Source organism: Symphalangus syndactylus, chromosome 8 (genome assembly GCF_028878055.3).
Source record: "Symphalangus syndactylus isolate Jambi chromosome 8, NHGRI_mSymSyn1-v2.1_pri, whole genome shotgun sequence".
Lineage (NCBI taxonomy): Eukaryota > Metazoa > Chordata > Mammalia > Primates > Hylobatidae > Symphalangus > Symphalangus syndactylus.
The window spans coordinates 91,494,375-91,515,571 of NC_072430.2; the positions used below are offsets into that span (position 1 = coordinate 91,494,375).

The 21,197-nt window shown below is 33.7% G+C and overlaps 1 protein-coding gene across 2 annotated transcripts in view; it reads right to left on the reverse strand.

Moving 5' to 3' along the window:
* Positions 1-4,435: 4,435 nt before the first annotated feature.
* Positions 4,436-21,197, reverse strand: part of CALCRL (calcitonin receptor like receptor) — a 109,969-nt gene continuing 93,207 nt past the window's right edge. For both annotated transcript variants that reach the window (XM_055289960.2, XM_055289959.2), the window contains 5 exons: positions 20,419-20,479; positions 20,270-20,336; positions 13,620-13,838; positions 13,425-13,466; positions 4,436-7,651 (listed from right to left, as the gene is read on the reverse strand). In XM_055289960.2, coding sequence (XP_055145935.1) covers positions 7,436-7,651; positions 13,425-13,466; positions 13,620-13,838; positions 20,270-20,336; positions 20,419-20,479 — 605 coding nt within the window. In that variant the 3' untranslated portion in view covers positions 4,436-7,435. The remainder of the gene's footprint in view (positions 7,652-13,424; positions 13,467-13,619; positions 13,839-20,269; positions 20,337-20,418; positions 20,480-21,197) is intronic.

Consider the following 21,197-nt stretch of genomic DNA (forward strand, 5'->3'; position numbering starts at 1 on the left):
GGGCAGAGGTGGCAGGGGGCTGGTGTGTCAGCGCAGCCCTGCGTGCATGTACACCCTCCCAGATTGTGACAGCACCCAGGTTTGGCCACAACTCTGCTCCACTTTGGAGTTGGCACTGGGAGTGGGGACAGGCCAGGGAGTGGGAGCAGGCACTTACAAGCCTGTGGGGGAAGGGGACTCCCCAAGCCCCTGAGAGTGTAGGGATACCAGGTCTGGAGCCGTGGCTGGGCAGCTGCAGCTGCGCCCAGGGGCACAGGAATCCTGCCCTGCCTACTCAGTAGGGGGCAGGTCTCCTGCCTGTTCCTGGCTGCCATCGGCTTCAAGGAAACCGCAGCCCCGGCTGCAGCCAGCATCTTAGCAGAGGCTACTCCAGACAGGCTGCCACTGCCATCACTACTGTGCAGCCAGGGTTCCTAAGAGGGCATAGACCCTGTTCTACACCAGTGGTTCTCAACTGAGACAGACTTAGTCATGAAGGTTTAGAAAACTAAAGATAATACTTAGGTCTTATGCCAAACTTACTGCATCACTTTGCTTAATGTTCTTTGTACAAAAATACATCTCAAGATTATTATGTTATAGCTCAATGAGTATTTCATTTTGTCTATTTTTAAAAAATGGATTTGTTGTTTTTCTTCCTACAGGAACAACTACATTTTCTTCACAGTTGCATTATTATTCTTATTATGAACCTGCATTAGCACTTTTACTTTTGAAAATTTTCACTAATATATTAACCACAGACATTGTGATTTCTGTCATACACATATTATATCTAATCATTTTGTTTTACACTGATGCTTTCCCTGATGCTCTGCTATAAGCTATAGACAAGACTTTTGTCTTTAATACTGAAGGATAAACACACAAGCCCTAGGGAAAAAAATTTACAAGGCACTTCAAACTGTTGTCATGTGAAAAAACAGATGCATGAGTACGTGCTTGCACTTTCCATATAAGTGGAGTGAACCAGGATTTTGAGAGCATTTTTTCTCTGGTATCTGGTTTTTTGGTTCCACAGGAGATGGCTTCATGAGATTGCTAATCTGAGATCCAGTTGAACAATAATTAATTTCATAAGACTGAAACAACTGATGAGGGCAATTTTATTGTGTTACTTGTGTGAAATGTTGATTTTGTTTTCATATTCTACTTACTGGATATATAGCTCAAACTCTTCTGTCTCATCTTAAGATCTCTAATCCACAATAATTTTATAAGTATTGCTTTTAAAGTGAAACAATACATTTAGAAACAATAGTAGATTCTAACTTATCCTCAGAATTTTAGGGGAAAAAACATATTAAATATCCTTACTTTTCATGATAATATAGTTAATTGCATAAGTCCAGTAAGAATGTACCTTCTTTCTACCAGTATATAATAGGACAAATGGATTATACACTAAAGGACTTACGTGGAGTGTCATATATCAGAATAATGGTCATCAAATTATGCTCATATTAGGGAACAAAGTTTGGCTATTTTATGGAGCCAATGCCCATAATGCTTTCCCAGGAAAACTGGCCTGGTATCTAAATCACCTGGTAACTGGCTGCACGTCCCAGCCTTATAGGTGATAAGGAAAGTCAATTTCAGGAATGCTACAGATTACAACAAATTTTAGGGACTTTGAGAAAAGAGAAATATATTCAAATTTATAGACATAGCAGATGAAATCTGTGAGACTTCTTGTGCATAGTTTATTACTGTCAAAGATAGCAAATAATATAGGCTTTCAAAAATCCAATTCAATATTCCGTTTTAAAACTTCCAGGCAGAAGTTAAATTTGTAACCATAGTGGTTGCTCAGTACTTTATAGTTAACAAATTAGATAAATTAGATGAAATGGACAAATTTCGAGAAGAAAACAAACTACTGAAACTGGCTCAAGAAGAAATAGACAATCTGAATTGATCTATATTAAGTAAAGATCAAATCAATAACTAGACAACTACCTACATCTGGCTATGGCCTAGATAGCTTCACCACTGAATTTATTAAAGAAGAATTAATACCAGTTATTCACAAATTCTTGCAAACCTGGAAGAGAAGGGACTACTTTCCATAACTTCCTAAGAAGTCAGTATTACTCTAATATCAAAACTACACAAATCTCAGCACTTTTGGAGGCCAAGGCTGATGGATCAGTGAAGGCCAGCAGTTCAAGACCAGCCTGGCCAACATGGTGAAATCCTGTCTCTACTAAATATATATTTATATTATATATTTATATTTATAGTATATATACTATAGTATATATTTAGTATATTCTCCAAGAGATCCAGAACAGCAAAAACAATTGTGAAAAAGAAGAATAAAATAGAAGAATTCATACTTTCTGATTTCAAACTCACTACAAACAAAGGTAATGACAGTGTGGTTTCAGCACAAGGATAGACATATATATATATATATGTATATATATATATGTGTATATATATATATGTATATATATATATGTGTGTATATATATATATATGAAATAGAGTTTTAAAATAAACCCATGAATCTATGCTGATTGCTTTTTGATAAGGATGCCAAGACCTTTCAATGGGGAAAATGGTCTTTTCAACAAATGATCCTAGAACAAATAGCCACATTCAAAAATATATGAAGCTAGACCCTTACCTCACACCACGTACAAAAATTAACTCAAAATGGATCATGACCTATAATTTTCTATAAATTTCTTAGAAGATTTTATAGGAGAAAATCTTCATGATTTTGAATTTGGCTAAGGATTCTTAGATGTGACACTAAAAGCATGAGCAACAAAAGAAAAACATGTACTTAATAAATAATTGTTACCTTTTACGCATCAAAGGACACAATTAAGAAAGGGACAAGACAATTCACAAAATGGGAGAAAGTATTTGCAAATTATCTGAAAAGAGACCTACACATATATATTTGCAGATATGTGTGTGTGAGTGTGTGAGACTATATATATATATATATATCAATAATAAAAAGACAACCAAATTAATAATGGACCAAGAATCTGAATAGATATTCCTCCAAAAAAGATTACACATGGCCAATAGATGCTTGACATCTTTAACCATCGGAGAAATGAAAATTAAACTACAAGGTACCATTTCACATCCATTAGGATGTCTAAAATAAAAAAGACAAGTAATAACAAGTGTTGAGAAAAATAGAGAATTCAGAACCCTTCATACACTGCTGGTGGGAATGTAAAGTGATCTGGCTGTTTTGCAAATGTCCTGAAAAGAAATGAAAACTTTTGTGCAAACAAAAACTTGCAAACAAATGTTTATAGGTATATTATTTATAATAACCAAAAGGTAAAAGCAAAACAAACATATCCATCAACAGACAAATGAATAAATAAAATGTGGTATGTTCACCCAATGGAATAAAAGGAAACATTGATACATGCCAAAACATGAATGAATTTTAAAAACATAAGTGAAATCATTTAGTCACAAAAGGTCACATACTATATGATTACAATCATATGAAAGTCTAGAATAGGGAAATCAATATTGAGACAGAATGTAAATTAGCAGTGTTTATAGCTGGAATGAAAGTAGAGATAGAGGGATAGAGAAGTGATGGCTAAAGGATACACTGTTTCTTCTCAAGATTATAAAAATATAATGAAATTGGTGATGGTAGCATGTCTCTATGGATGTATTAAAATATACTCTACCAATATACTAAAAACTGGTTTGAATATGAAGTATTATATGATATGTGAAGTATATCTCAATGAAGCTGTTAAAAAGTGCACTATGGTACTAGATTTGTAAAACCAACTTGGGGAGGTCTATATTGTAATTAACACTCTCATGTACCTATCTCAACAATAGGCCAAACCTGATGAAACTAGCAATATTTCTAATCAAGAATATTCTTTCTTTGAGATTAGTATAATCACAAGGAGGAGAGATTATAAGAAAAAAACACAAGTGTTTTAAATGGGCATTTTTTCCCAGAAAACAGATAATGATGTACATTATTCTTGATCATAAAAATAAAAATTAGTTATTAAGTGGAATGCAACTGATTATTGCCCTAAGGATAGAGTGGTTTTGCACTTATTTATAAATTTATTTCAGCATTTTTAATATTCTCATATAAGTGTGATATTTTGAATTCTCCTTTGAATTTTTGTAACATCTTACTTGTTCTTTCATTAATTAATGAGTTAAACAAAATCTTTGAAACATTTTCATTTTATATTTGCGTGAGAGCCATGAATATGCCCTCTTTGAAAATTACCTCTAAATACTTATTTTTCTTTCTAATATTTAAACAAAACTACAAAATGAAATATAGTAAAGGAGATGAATTTCTGAACATTTTCTTATTTTGGGACATCCTTTTTCTTCTTTCCGCATAAGAAGGAGTGTGCATCCATTGTAGTATATTTGGATTTTTTTAGTTTGAAAAACAAATCATGACTTTTTCTTAATTGGTTTATTGAATTCATTTACTGGTTTACTGAAGACTCTAAAGAGGGCAAAAGAGATATTTTGTTAAGAGATTTGTTAATTTTGAGAAGTATCCCATTGATTACTGTAAGAATTATGTTTATAAATTAGATTATTTGGCACTCTAGTAAATATCAATGAAAATAAACTTTAACTCATAACTTTGATATTTTCATACAATCAAAAAATAGAGATATACTCTAAGTAGGCATAACATAAATTGTTACAATTGATCAGAATATCTTGAATATATTTTTACAGATAACTAGTGGTTTCTACTAGCAGATTAAAACCAAGAGAAAATTAAAAGTAAGTTCACATTTAAAAAAATGTATAAGCAATAAATACAGCACTACAGCCACCACTAATTCTATATACATTGGATTACATTTAAACAAACACTGCATTCCAGAATGAATATTTTATGAATAAATGCATTGGAAATTAACTTTAGGAAAGAAAATGACAAATTAGAAATTTAGAAAATTAAAATATGACTTTCCCAAGTAATCACAGTAAAATGCAGATCTACATTTTAAAAGCTAGAAATTCCCCAAATTTATTTTTTTGACAGCAAAGAAGTTTGCTTTAGAAAAGTGTCAGATTTACTTTGCTTTATGAGTATGATACAAAGATATTAAGTAGCATTCAGCTTTTGAGAAATCTAACATTTAAAACTATTCTAAAAATATATGGGTACAGAACTAACAGTGATTAATCATGAATGACTGCTACGCCTCAAGACTCTACAACAGACAAACCCTGGCTATAAAATAAATCTGATCGAGAATTAATATTATAAAAGCACAACAAAAATACTTGAAAATTACATGTTCATTTTAATATAATCTCTGATCATTCAACATTTGTTACTGTCACTTCTACTGTCAAGATGGTTGAGACTTGACAGTTTGTCTAGAAGAAGGCTGATATATGTCAACATGGTCAGCAAAGGATTTAAATATGGGTCTTTGAATAATAAATAGCTAATAATTGAGTTTATTAAAATGAATTTTTGTATAATTTAGGCAGTTGAAGGTCCAGAACAGCCTGCGTTCTTTTCTATGGCAGCTTGCTATGAAATTCATGTTTAAAACAAAACGATACTTTTTCATGCATAGATAAATTATAAATGTACTGACCAGACCATTCTATATGTTAATTCTTACGAATTTAGATAATTTGTCTTAGCAATTTGAAATAAGTTCTGAACTCACCATCTATTGACATATTGACAGCTTAAGAAACAACTTATGATGAGTAATTCATTAGTTTCATCCATTTTAATCAGATTGACATACTTAAAAAACAGATACTCATGACTTTTCCCAAAACTGACTTTTACTAATTGAAGTCGTTCTTATTCTTTAGAGATTTCAGCAGAAAATAACATTAGAGAAACTGAATCCCATACATATTTCACTTTAATTCATTAGCAAGGTTTTCTTCTGTCTTTATTTAATAAGGTGTGACAATAATTCAATAAGATCTGACAATAATTTTTTCTCGTGATATATTCAAGTATTTCCCTGATTTGTATTATATACAGTAGCTCTATTAAAATATTAAAGCATTGTATATGGTATATATTGTATCCTTCTAGTTTTTTATATTTCTTGAATAACCTGGGACATTTCCAAAGCTGTGTATCTTTCACAGTAGTTGTTTAAAATTTCTGGATTAGAATGTGAGTTCATTGTCAAAATGAAAAAAGAAATATGTCAAACACACCTATTATTAAGGTATGAGTTATCAAAACAAATATATTCAATAAAATAGTGACCTTGTGTTTTTAAAATAAATATATCTTATGATAGATGTTTCTGTTCTCTTAGTTCTCAAACAGACTTCTGATGCTGGCATCTGGTTGTCTTTAAAATATTTACCAAATATAGAATTCCAGACTCTATTTTATTTAAAAAATCAGCCCAGATACAGTATCAGATATTAACATACACACATTGTTGCATTATATATTTGCTTTAAAAATTACGTAGGTTGTATGTATTTGATTTGAGACTATAAAATAAAATAATGGAGTATTTACACGCTCATTTTTCACAATTTCTTTTTACAAAATTCCAAGAAAATAAGAAATCCTTCATTGATTTTCTTTATATAAAATGATTGCTAATTTGTTTATACAGTAGAAATGGAAGGGACAAAATTTATATTTACAGGTACAAATTCCCTCCCACTGTGTGGTAAGACAGGAAGAAGTTGACAAGGTGTTTTGTAGCATCAACTAAGATGTTTTCCTAATGATATAGAAGTAGGATTGCATATTATACATCCTGTTCATCAAGTTTCCACAGTGGATATGCCACAAGATATAACTGATGTGTCAGCAAATGAGTAGATCATAACAATTGTACTCAGTTGCTTTTCATAGAGAAAAGAAAGCCAGCAGGGATAATTCACTGCTGGTATTGTCCATTTGAGAGGGTAGTTACAAAAAGGACTACAGCACTCTCTGGGCAAAAAAATGTCAACTGCCCCAATCAAGATGGGATAAAGAGTTTTAAAACTAAAAGCTAATTTTCTCTTCATGTTTATAGGCCTTAGCTAGGTCTCTTGGGGCAATAAGGGTAGAATCATGCCCAACATGTATATTTACTTTTACAGTCATTTGTTTGTGAATTCATGCAATGGTATGCTGGAGCTGGCTTACACCAGCTCAGAAAAGTTGACTGTGCTTTTCTCCAATTACACACTTGGTGATGTCACGTTAGTAGCATCACATCAGGCATAGTGGGAGTATTTACTGACAAACATTACAAACCAGGATTTCTTTTTTCCCACATAGAGCTGGATGTTACACTCCTATCAACACACTACTAATTTCATGTGAGGCTTTTCTTTATGACATTCAAAAAGTCATTTAATATTGAAGTCTTCTGGCTATAGAGTCATGGGTCCAAGTCCTTGAGTTAGGAGTAGCACAAAACAGTGAGACAACCATCCTTCTATTTTAATTATATAAATTTTCTGGTTTTAAGAGAACATTTTCAATATCATGGATGCTTTTTCCATTTAAGTGTTCACTAGGACAGTCATGACTATAACCTGGACCATCACTGATTGTTGACACTGTGTAAGATGCACTACGAAGAGCTTCTGAGTTGGAGAAGCTGTTTCCAAATTGGATTTTGTATTGATTCCAGTTTCTTCTCAGAATTGCTTGAACCTATCAGTCAAAAAGAAACAGAAAGAACAAGAACAACCCATTAATTGAAATGAAGACACTGTTTTTGAAGCACAATTAAATAGGTCTTGGAGAAGAGCTTTTTTAAAAAAAAAGTTATGTTAATTAGTGAATAATATAGCCTCATTTTCTTACTTAATTTAAAAAATTAAGTGTACTATCTTCACATTAGGAAATGTATTACAATTACATTGTACTTTACGTTCCATTAATATTTTTCATGGCATGTTTTGTCTTCAAAGCTTTTATAATGCACATGTATTTACTGTTGCCAAACAAATAGGTAATCCGGACCCCCATTTACAAGATTTCATGTACAACATCGAGTTTTATATTAATGTCTTCATTAATAGAATGAGAAGACAATTCGTGAAGGATAAGAGAAAGATATACAAAAGAAAAGAAGTTAGGATACGAATAATACAAATCATCAGCAGCAGCAGCAGGGCAGTAGCAGCAACCTTTGTTTTTGAGTGATTCCCATATGCCAGAAATTGTGCTACATTCTAAAAAAGGGAGCATGATATTTGTCTTCATGGAGCTTACTACATAGAAGAAAGAAAAGTGTTGAACAAATAATGATAAATCTGGTGAATATTGTGAAAAATAAATTTAGGAATGTAACCACTCCATTTTTATATATTTGAATCCTCTTCTGCTGAATAAATTTGCAGTTTAATGACTTCCTTCCCCTCTGTTTGAAGCTAGAGATCAGGGGTAGGTGGGTCCTATACAGTAAAATATTGGTCATAATGGAATGTAAGGCACGAGAGTGAATTTTCTTCATTGTCAGTCAATGGGCACAAATGAGAATATTTAAATACATCTCTAGCTCAAGTACCTGGAGGACTTTTCCAGGTCTGATGAATGAGCACACTGGCTTGGAGCAGCCTGCTTCTAGGTTATGAATGTGTTAGCCAAATCCTTGTGACCCGATCTATATGTGCCCAGAGTGGGTTTGCTTTGAATGGCCTTCCCCAAGCTCTCTATTGCTCTTTGGCTCTTTCAGTGCTTTTCCAAAGGGAATCTGAGCATCTCACAGCAATTTTCTGGCAATTCATTTTCTACGTACTGATGTATAATTGTTTAACTTTCTACTAATATAGAATTCCTCAACTTTCTCTTCACTATATCCATGTATACAAATCAATATTAAATCTTTGAAAAGGGCTTACTTCTTTCTTGTTATTTCCTAGTCTGATGGATTAAAACACACACACACACACACACACACACACACACACACACAAAACCTCAATTCCTCCAATTACAAACATTCTGTAGAAAATAGGTGTTCCAGGATGTCTGCAGCCTTACAGGATACTTCAGAGTTCCTGTTAAAGTACCTTATAGTCTGTCACTTAAAATAAACCCAAAGTTTTATTGTCTCATTTCATGTAGAAAAAAAGAAGGAGTAAATATAAAGCCAACAATGTATTTAGGTAAAATTAAATGAGGTATTAAAATTACCAGTTAGTTTCGCTCTACTATATGGTTCAAAAATTATATAATTAAAATGAGATAACTTCGTATTAAAAGTTACATTAGGACTTTCAAGCTCAATTAAAAAATACATGGTAACCATATCTGAAGAAAACAATTTATATTCATGTAAATATGCTTTGAAAATAAAAGCATTTATAAGGCAACAAATTTATTTATCTTGCAAAAATTAAACTTTCCTCTCAATTTAGTAATATAATTCTAAATCCTCCATATAAAATATCTAAATTAAGATAATTTAAAAATAACATCTGCATATATAACAACCTCAAGATCATGAGCAAACTACAAATTGAATGGCTTCAGATTGTGAATTTTAAATACATGTTCAGAGATTCAAAATAAAAATGACCATTGACCAATTATCTAGATATATCTGATGAGAAATATTTTTGATCCTTATGTTTTGTTTCATAAATTTCTCCTCATTTTGTTACTAAATGCTGAATTGGTTGAGTACATAAACAATATAGTTTCTGGTTGAGGGGAAGTGGCATATAGCTTTGTATAAAAAATTCTATATAAAGGATGAGAAAAAGCTGACAGGAAGTAATATCTTAGCTGTGAGCCTAGTACTTATAGTCTTAAAAAGGAAAGCTTAAATTCAATTTGGAGGGAAAATGGCTATTTAAATATATGACTGTTTGCTCTTAAAATATCTACTTTGATTAAGGTCATCACTCTATTTCGTCCTTGCAACTAAATCATCAGGAAAACCATAGAAAGCTAATTTCCTGAACTGTGAGGTCTTACTATAGTTAAAAATAAACCTAATTAAAGATCCACAGGCCTTGTAGACTTGTTTGTTTATGTTATTTGCTCTAAGGATGTTACATTTTTCTTCTGCTTCCTCTAATACAATATCACACCTGTTAAATACGACATTAAAGCAGCTACTCTTAATAAACTTTTAATGAGAAAAAATCAATGGAGAAGAGTAACAAGCAAATGTCCATTGTAAGGGAAGATAGCTGGGTGTTATTAAAGATATGAATGTTTTTATTGTTTTATGCATGACCATGATATAAGCAGTAAGGCAAATGTTTAGAATGTAACATTACAACCTTATATACCCATTAACACCCACTAAGGAACTAACTTTACACTCCTTAATGGGAATCAATTTAAAATATTTGCGAAGCTTTTATAAAAAGTCTACCTAGTTCTCATTAAAGAATTTGGGTTTAATTGTTCTCAACAAAACTTTTTGCTCATCTTATGGAATATCTACCCTCAGGTGTTGTTAAATATAACCTTCTGATGACTAGATTCCCTAGTTTATGATCACAGTGCACATTTTTGTCTGAGGGCACTAGGGATAAAATGAAAGTAATCCAAGCACTTGTCAAGCCACATTTATTTAACTAGTGAGAAATGCTAATAGCAAGATGTTGGCTAAAAAGTACATAAAAGGTGGGAAAGAAAAAAACACAAATGGGCCGGGCGCGGTGGCTCACGCCTGTAATCCCAGCACTTTGGGAGGCCGAGGCGGGTGGATCACGAGGTCAGGAGATCGAGACCACGGTGAAACCCCGTCTCTACTAATAATACAAAAAACTAGCCGGGCGCGGTGGCGGGCGCCTGTAGTCCCAGCTACTCCGGAGGCTGAGGCAGGAGAATGGCGTGAACCCGGGAGGCGGAGCTTGCAGTGAGCCGAGATCGCGCCACAGCACTCCAGCCTGGGCGACAGAGCGAGACTCCTCCGTCTCAAAAAAAAAAAAAAAGAAAAAGAAAAAAACACAAATATTAAGCTAAAGGCAGGCATTTGACCTAATGTGGAAAATAAGAAGAAAACTAAGCCTGAGCAAATGATTTTAAGAAGTACATGACATAGTTGGAACAAAATGAATTTGGCAGTTGTTTCATCATGTTATGAGAGTGGGAAAAAGTAAGAGGCATTGAGACAAAAAGGGAGGGATCATAGTATTTCTTAAGAAGAGAAATGAATCATACTCAAACAGGGATTGTATCTCCAGAGATGAAGAAAAAGAACAGATATTAGAAATGAACAGATATTGCCAAATGAAAGATTTGGCAACAGCCTAGCTCAAAGATTTTGTATTATTGTAATTTTCCAATGTCAAAATTTTCTCAATTTTAGGACATGGCAGAAGATCAAGGTTCTGTGTCCCTTTTGTTTACACAGATCGAGTGTAACAGGAGTGTTAGGCATTACTTTAGATATTCCCTGGGCACTCTTTCTAGATAAAAGAGCCAATTTGGGATTTTGATCCAAAATGATTAATGTTCCTGTTTGCACATGTATTTTTGAAAATAAGTGATTTGACAAATCAAATAATGAGTATACTGAGAATCTCATGAAGCGGGGCATGGTGCTAAAAACTTTATCTTTCTTAGCTTGTATTTATTTTTCTGAGACCTGTGTAGAGAACTTGCTTTAATTTCCCTTTAAGAAAGATAGACACAGGCTCCTGAAATTTGCCAGCATTTGCCAAAATATCACAGCCAAGATGAAAAGTAGCATCTTTGGTGTTTAAATGCATTGCTGTTTATTCTACACTGCCTCCTATTACAAAATATTTTACTAGTGAGTGTGTTTTGAATATTTAAAAATTAGTTTATAGAATTAAAATCTGTTTCTGTAGATACTTCCTATTTCATGCATGTTCTTTAGCATGTTGTCCATATCACTCTCATCTATATTTAATTATTACATCCTATACAAGTAGCATTTAGGATTGTCTAATTCAGTGTATATAACATTAAATTTATAGAAGTATATAATAAAATCTATTTGAATTTTACTATCAAACAAATGATTTATCTATTTTTTGTAACTGCGTTCTCTGTCTATGCTTCTCATTGATTTCGGAAAAAGTTGCTCTTGTCTTCTTTATAGCAGAAGAATTATGGAAGTACCACTTAAATGTATGAAATATAGTCTACAATGTGTGGCAATTCTACACCTCATTACAAATAAATAAATATAGATAAATAAAATAAGTAATAATATAAATAAATATGTGTTGAACTTGAAATATATTTTAATTAAAAACTAAACATTGAGTTTTATTATATGCCAAGATGAGGAAGTAAAAATATTACTTAAGCAAGAGCAAATAACATGTTATAGTTTTTCAAGACGTGTGCATGATTTCCAATGTTCATTTGTTTTATAGGAATGGTTGTCATAGGTTATACCAACTGGTCCCATGTGTTCCCCATCTGAAGCTTTATGATAAGCTTCACATTATCAAGTGTCTGTGTCTCACTCAGCTGCTGTCTGGATTTCTTTTTTTTTTTTTTTTTTTTTGAGACGGAGTCTTGCTCTGTCCGCCCAGGCTGGAGTGCAGTGGTGCAATCTCGGCTCACTGCAAGCTCCGCCTCCCGGATTCACGCCATTCTCCTGCTTCAGCCTCTCCGAGTAGCTGGGACTACAGGCGCCCGCCACCACGCCCGGCTAATTTTTTGTATTTTTTAGTAGAGACGGGGTTTCACCGTGGTCTGGATCTCCTGACCTCGTGATCCGCCCGCCTTGGCCTCCCAAAGTGCATAAACTGTTCAATTTTGCCAAAATCCTCCCACAGGTTAAATTGTGTTGAGCAGATTAAAAACATATAAAGAGCTAAGTCAGTAGAGCTCAAATTACTGAGCTATAACACATTTGTATGCATAAGAAATATATTACCAGTTTTCAAAATGCCTGAAACTTCCCAAGTAGGAAACGCATGGATAAAAATCTAGAAGTACTGAAGAGTACATGGTCATGTTATGAATTAGAGCATTCTCTTCTAAATTTCCTAACTCATTGAATTTCTTCCCTGTATAACCAAGAGTTTAATTTTTAAAATCCTTTTGTATTTGCCATAAAGTTGTTTCCATAGGCTACATTGTAAGACAGGCAAGAAAGAGAAAGAGGGAAAATGAGATGATCCTATTTCTTATTTCCTATTAGAGTGTATGTTCTATGAGATTTGGGATTGCCTACCACTGTATCTGGGGAAAAGCTCAGACTTAATGGGACTCACAGGTATCTCAAAAGATTAGATGAATAGCTTTTGAAATATTTTTAAGTGAGGTTGACTTTTCCCTAGCTTTGAACTCCAATATGACCTGAGCATTTGAGAAGGAGAGTTAAACCTATGGTAAGAGATTCTATGATTCTTTCCCTGATGGAAATAGAATTTAATATGGTTGTTCCTGGGGAATTTATAATTTTATCTCATTTAAATACATGGATAGATAGATAGTAAATATAAAATAATAGAAGGAATAAAATCAACTATCATACCTCTCCATTAAAGAAGCAGAAAATGGTAGAGACCAAAAGACCCTGTAAAAGAAAAATAGAATGACCTGAATCCAAATGGAAAGATACATGTATTTGTAACCAAATAGCTGTACAAGTAGTCAGGAGTAAAACAAAAGCTCTATGTATATTTAATGCCAAACTTCTCAAGCTGCCTTCTTATCAAGAATGTCATACCTGGAAGTGCATAAGGATGTGCATGATGTAGTCATATACCTCCTCTGCAATCTTTCCTTCAGGTCGCCATGGAATAAGCACAAATTCAATGCCAAGCAATGGCACCAAGATAAGAGTAGCTCTCACAGCTTTCATGTAGAGATTGGATTCCGCTTGGTGTGTAACTTTTAACTTGGTGATGAGAACGCGTACAATATTTAACAAGAAAAAAAGATTCACCTAAAAACGAAATAAAATGGCATCTGAAAATCATTTCATATTTAATATTAAGAAGCATTATTCAAGTATCTCTAATTGTATAAATCTTAAAATATTTTTAATATACAAGAATATTTTTAAAGGGTATTATTGCCTAAGATATTAATTTATATTTCTGGAATTGTGATTTATCAATTTAACAAGTACATCAATTTTAATAAACAAGTTTTAAAAAAGTAAAATTAAATTATAGTATAATTACTGTGGAACATACTCAGTTGAAGAATATTTCAGTTTTTCTCAGCTCATTTTCACGTGCAATTAAAAAAATCTGTGGTCTAAAAACTAAAGATTTTGAACAGTTTCATATCAAAGAAAATAATTGTTTATAGAAAAATGCTAATTTTTAAAGCATCCCCTCTTTATCATGTCCATATGACATACTTTCTAAATGTATATTATACCGTAATAACCATTTTCATCTTTCAAACCAAAAACTTTCCTGTTTCTTCTTGTAACAATAATCTTTACAACACCTCTCCAAAGTAGCACTGTAATCCTCTTTTACTTATGAGGGAACTTTGAACCAGCTGATATTCAACCCCAGTCATTCTAGAGCTAAAATAATTTGGCATTCTATAAGACCTCTTGTTAATTACTGTCTGCAATGACATAATATTCACTATTTTTGTGCCTTAACAACTTTATCGAAGAGACAGTAGTTTCTTTGGATGGGAGACATAAACCTTTGACACTCTAATGTGACTCAGCAAACAGGGTCCTACTGAAACGTATTTATTTCTCTTTCTCTCACATGATACAAGTTTATCTTTTTCTTATTTTCACCCAAGTTAGAGTTTATCTCTTTCTTATTTTCACTCAAGTCAATATCTTTTACTTTGGTCCATTTTCTCTATGCCCATTCCTTCTGCCTTCCATAGAATCATGAATATTAATTCCAGAAGAGCTCCATAGGGGCTAATTGCTATTCTCTTTTCTTTTTCCACACCCTTAGCTCTGGCATCTGCCCTTTGTTTAATAATCTTAAATTTTCAATCTATGCACCAAACATAATTTATATCCACACAGTTTAAAAATTGCAAAAAATAGTAGTTTCCCATTTATTATAGAAAAGAATTAACAAAGAGCATGCATTTGCTAAATTGACACATGTGTCATAAAAATAACTGGACACAAAAATATTCTACTACTATTTTTAGAAAATTTAATGGAACATATGCTTCAAAAATATACGGCTCACTATAATCCTAATGGAAACACATCTATGAAAAGCAATGTTTGCAGACACAGAAATATGATAAAGACAAAAGCAGAATAAGCCATTTCAACAGGTGTGAGAATGAAACGTGACAAATCAACATGTCAGCTGTTATTCCACTCATCCTAATATATTCCCTTCCTAAGCATCCATTGCTCTTTAAGAAAAGATAATAATGCTCTTTTATCTGCTTAAAATTGAATATTTTATAATCTTAATACATTAAATCATAAATTATAAAAACACAGAAACATTGCAATTTAGATGATCCTAATTAGATGAAAATTTTTAAATGCAAAGTGCTTCTCCAAATGGCAAGTCTGATTTAAAATGTGAAACTAGAAACTAGAGTTGACAATTTTATAAATAATTGTCTTAGAATGAATTGGATGCTATTTTCCATGCTATTTTTCCACAAAACATAGTTTTGAGAATTATAATCCCCTCATCTTACTCTATTTTCTGTAAATATTTCCATTTACTTTAAGCAAAAATAAGAATTTTAAATTTTAGAATAACTATATCTGAATTTCACCCACCCTCGAGCAAAACTAGTTCAGTAGAAAAGAAGAAACCTTTAACTGACATACTCATAAAGTTTACGTAGCTAGTAGGCACATCAGGCTATTTTCATATCACAATACCATGCTTGGGTCATAACAGGAACTGGGGTAAATCTATACAGTGGCTGTAGGACAGTTTCTGGAATTCATTCCCAAACAATCACTTAACTATGCACTGAAGTCACCTAAATATCTGTCACTGAACCCAAATTAAATGTATCATCTCTCAACTTCCCCTCAACAGGATCTCAAAAATGCTGTAGTCACTCCAGTACCAACCTGCTCATGTGGAAATGTGATGGAGGAAGTCTGAGTGGAATGACTTGTGATTAAAATATCTTATTTATAAAAGTTGTGCAAAAACATATGATAACCATGAGAACAATTACTAGGGCTCTTCTGAGGAGGTTGGAATTGGCCAGGACCAAGGAGGAGCTCTGGAGCTTAAACAAGGTCAGAATGATTTATCCGGATAGAAAAATAGGTTCCTAATCTTGTTTTAGGCCAACAAGATGGGAAAGTTTTAGGCAAATAATGTGGATTTTCACTTCTTTTCTTACTGACCAGCTTGATGAGCTATATTCCTGTGTTTCATCCTTACTCTTCTTCCTCAAAGTTTACATGAACAGAAGTTTCCAAGGATTGTGTAGATGATGTTACATTTTGCATTTGCTAGGTGCTTTCACTTCCTGAACCTTACTGATTTAGAAGTCTGAATCATGTACCCCTCTGTGCAGCCAGATCTTTTGTAATAAAATATTGTCTTGCATTTGTTCTGGAATCTCCTGGGTAGCCCAAACGATATATTATAATTTCTTTGAGCTCTCCTCAGAGTAGAAGCATGATATCATGCAGAAACTACAAGTGAGGAAACTTTGAAGGCATTTTTTCAAGAATTTACAATATTCTATGCACTAACTGTGCCAAATCACTTAACAGAAAGTATCTCATTTAATCCTTATAATACCCTGTGAGGTATATATTCTTATTATTCCATCATTACAGATGAGAAAACAAAGACACAGAGAGGTTAAAAACAAAATAAAACAGAAAACTTGCTCTGAGATGATACACAGGCAGCTGTGGTAGAGCCAGGATTCAGTGCTGACTCTTTTGTGCACACAGTGCAAAGCCAGGCAGTCTCAGGGTACAACTTAAACACAGTATGTCACTCATGCCCTTAGAATGTAGAAGGAAGGGAGGCAAGTGCCCCTGCCTTTGAAATTTTCACTATAATCTACATTAAGGTATATCAAAAAATGTTATGAAAGTCATAATAAATTCTATAAGAATGGCTTAACAATGATACATTTTGAGAATGGTTTGAACAGTGATCCAACACAATCATATACCAAACTGCAGCTAGCAAATATAATTAAATAATAGAATATCTGTATTTAAAAAGAGTCTGAAAATAAGAATGAGGAAGCTTTGAATTTTACATGAAAAATATCACATACATATACAAGCACATATATAAATAACTTAATCACAGCTGTAAATAAAGGGTATTTGAATAGGAGGAGAGGAAGTCAAATTGTCTCTGTTTGCAGATGACATAACTGTATATTTAGAAAACCCCATCGACTCAGCCAAAAAACTCCTTAAGCTGATAAGCAACTTTAGCAGTCTCAGGATACAAAATCAATGTGCAAAAATCACAAGCATTCCTATACAACAATAATAGACAAACAGAGAGCTAAATCATTATTCAACTCTCATTCACAAATGCTACAAAGAGAATAAAATATCTAGGAATACAACTTACAAGGGAAGTGAAGGACCTCTTCAAGGAGAACTACAAACCACTGCTCAAGTAAATAGGAGAGGACACAAACAAATGAAAAAACATTCCATGCTCACTCATAGAAGAATCAATATCATGAAAATGGCCATACTACCCAAAGTAATTTATAGATTCAGTCCTGTCCCCATCAAGCTACTATTGACTTTCTTCACAGAATTAGGAAAAACTACTTTACGTTTCATATGGAACCAAAAAACGAGCCTGTATAGCCAAGAGTAAGCAATCCTAAACAAAAAGAAGAAAGCTGGAGGCATCACGCTACCTGACTTCAAACCATACTACAAGGCTACAGTAGCCAAAACAGCATGGTACTGGTACCAAAACAGATATATAGACCAATGGAACAGAACAGAGGCCTTAGAAATAACACCACACTTCTACAACCATCTGATCTTTCACAAACCTGACAAAAACCAACAATGGGGAAAGGATTCCCTATTAAATAAATGGTGTTGGGAAAACTGGCCAGCCATATGTAGAAAACTGAAACTGGACCCCTTCTTTATACCTTATACAAAAATTAACTCAAGATGCATGAAAGACTTAAAAGTAAGACCTAAAACCATAAAAACCCTAGAAGAAAAGCTAGGCAATACCATTCAGGACATAAGCATGGACAAAGATTTCATGACTAAAACACTAAAAGCAATGGCAACAAAAGCCAAAATTGACAAATGGGATCTAATTAAACTAAAGAACTTCTGCACAGCAAAACAATCACCAGAGTGAACAGGCTACCTACAGAATGGGAGAAATTTTTTGCAATCTATCCATCTGACAAAGGGCTAATATCCAGAATCTACAAAGAACTCAAACAAATTTGCAAGAAATAAACAAACAACCCCATCAAAAACTGGGTGAATGATATGAACAGGCACTTCTCAAAGGAAGACATTTATGCAGCCAACAAATGTATGAAAAAAGGCTAATCATCACTGGTCTTTAGAGAAATGCAAATCAAAACCACAATGAGATACCATCTCACACCAGTTAGGATGGTGATCATTAAAATATCAGGAAACGACAGATGCTGGAGAGGATGTGGAGAAATAGGAACACTTTTACAATGTTGGTGGGAGTGTAAATTAGTTCAACCATTATGGAAGACAGTATGATGATTCCTCAAGGATCTAGAACCAGAAATACCATTTGGCCCAGCAATCCCATTATTGGGTATATACCCAAAGGATTAGAAATCACTCTACTATAAAGACACATGTACACTTATGTTTTCTTGCAGCACTATTCACAATAGCAAAGACTTGAAACCAAACCAAATGCCCATCAGTGATAGACTGGATAAAGAAAATGTGGCATATATACACCATGGAATACTATGCAGCCATAAAAAGAATGAATTCATGTCCTATGCAGGGACATGGATGAAGCTAGAAACCATCATTCTCAGCAAACTAACACAGGAACAGAAAACCAATCATTGCATGTTCTCACTCATAAGTGGGAGTTGAACAACGAGAAAATATGGACATAGGGAGGGGAACATCATACACTGGGGCCTGTCGGGGGGTGGGGGTGATGGGGGAGGGATAGCATTAGGAGAAATACATAATACATGCGGGGCTTAAAACCCAGATGACAGGTTGATGGGTGCAGCAAACCACCATGGCACATGCATATCTATGTAACAAACGTGCACGTTCTGCACATGTATCCCAGAACTTAAAAGTATAACAACAACAACAAAAAAATGAATAGCAGCTGTAACTAAAGTACCACTCCTAAGGACTGTAATTGCATTATGATCTCTAATACTCTCTGAGACAAAGCATGCTAGATTGCTAGTTTGTATTAATTTACTTTCTCATTCAAAGAATGTAATACACTTGTAATCCCAGCAGTTATGGAGGCCATGGCAGAAGGATCACTGGAGCCCAAGAGTTCAAGACCAGCCTGGGCAGCATAGTGAGATCCTGTCTCTGTAAAAAATTTTTTAAAAAGTTATCCAAGCATAGTAGTGTATACCTGTAGTCTTAGCTTCTCAAGAGCCTGAGGTGGGAGGATCCCTTAAACCCAGGAGTTGGGGGCTACAGTGAGCTGTGATCATTCCACTGCACTCTAGTCTGGGTAACAGAGCAAGATCTTTTTTCAATAAAAATAATAATAGTGTAATAAAAGCATCGAATGTGACTTCTATTTTCGTGCAATCGTACTAAAATGTCTAATTCATGCACTCACATTAACTGATAATAATTATAATGTAAAATTTGCATAGGTATTTTGTTTTTCTTGTTTGTCACCTCCCACCCCCCTGCTGGATTCATCCTCTATTCCTCTCTGTGCCACAGGAGGATGATGTCTGTGAACAGCTTCGCCCAGACTTCCTTGCCCTGAGACATTTGCTGCATCTGGCTAATTGGAAAAACCAAAAGATAAGAGTATGGGAATAAAGATAAATTCGGGTCTTTGTTTCTGCTGCTTCTATTGTGCCAGGCTGTGGTTTTGGCAGTGGTTGTTTTTCTCTACTCAAGATCAAATCTATTAGTGGGTGACTCCTCCCAGTGCTCATTTCACTACACTAACACTTCTCTCTTCAGGTCTAGCTGTGATAACAGCATTCCACTGTTGGTCCCTAATGGCTCACCATCCCTTGCTAATTAGTTCCTTTGCCTTTCCTGCCCATACATCAGATATGATACCTTCACTAAACGCTATTCATTTAAGCACTGTGAACATGCATGTCCATCTGTGTCCACTGGGACCCTGAAGGATACCATAGGCCGGATGATTCAGAAATAAAGTTGAAATGTGAGCAATGATAAGGAAAGGAGAATTTGTTACATACCAGTAAAGCAGCACAAATTGGGCCATGGATAATGTAGAGGAGATGGGTATCAGAACTGATCCAGCAACTAGAAAAAACATAAAAACATTATGTTGAAAATTTTTATTTTACATTGTTCCAGTAGAAATAATAAAAAGAGATTTTCTTACTTGTCATTGTAATATAAGCTTCTAGCAATGGCATGTATACAAGCAGGAATCAGTGGAAATCCTGTAATACCAAAGAAAAAGAAAATAAATTGGAATTTTTTCTACAGATGGTATTTTGAAACTATGTAATTAAATACAAAAATCCAAAGATACTCTAAGAGCAAAAAAACTAGTCACTGTGTATTTGTTGAATAAATGTTATTTGTATAGTCAACAATACACATTATAAAGTATTAGGTATTTACATTTTTGTGTTTGTGTGTATATGTGTGTATGTTTTCTTCTACTATAATTCATAAGTCATTTTGAATCAGTGGACTTCAGAGCTTAACTCTTAAGATGTGTTTCCTAAGCCACAAGGATTAGAGGAAATTCAGCATTCGTGTACTTTCTGTGAGATGGAATTGGCCAATATTTGGTACATTATCAGATGTGGAAAAAAGTTGATAATCACAAGAACTTCCACTATGAGAGAGATTACTACTAGGAAGCCATTATTTGAAGAAGAAGAAAAAAGTGATTAATTTATGGACCAAAAATTTGGCAGGCTTTGAATATTCTAAATCAGCTCTTCCAAATATGAAATTAAGCAATGCTTTATAAAGTTTATCAGAATACACTAAAATTGTGTGTGTACATGTATGTGTATATATACACCTCTGTATATGTATTTCTTTCTAGATATAGATGATGGTTTAGATAGATGATAGAGATAGATAGATAGGTAGAAAGATAGATAATAGAGATGATAGATAGATAGATGATAGATAGATAGATAG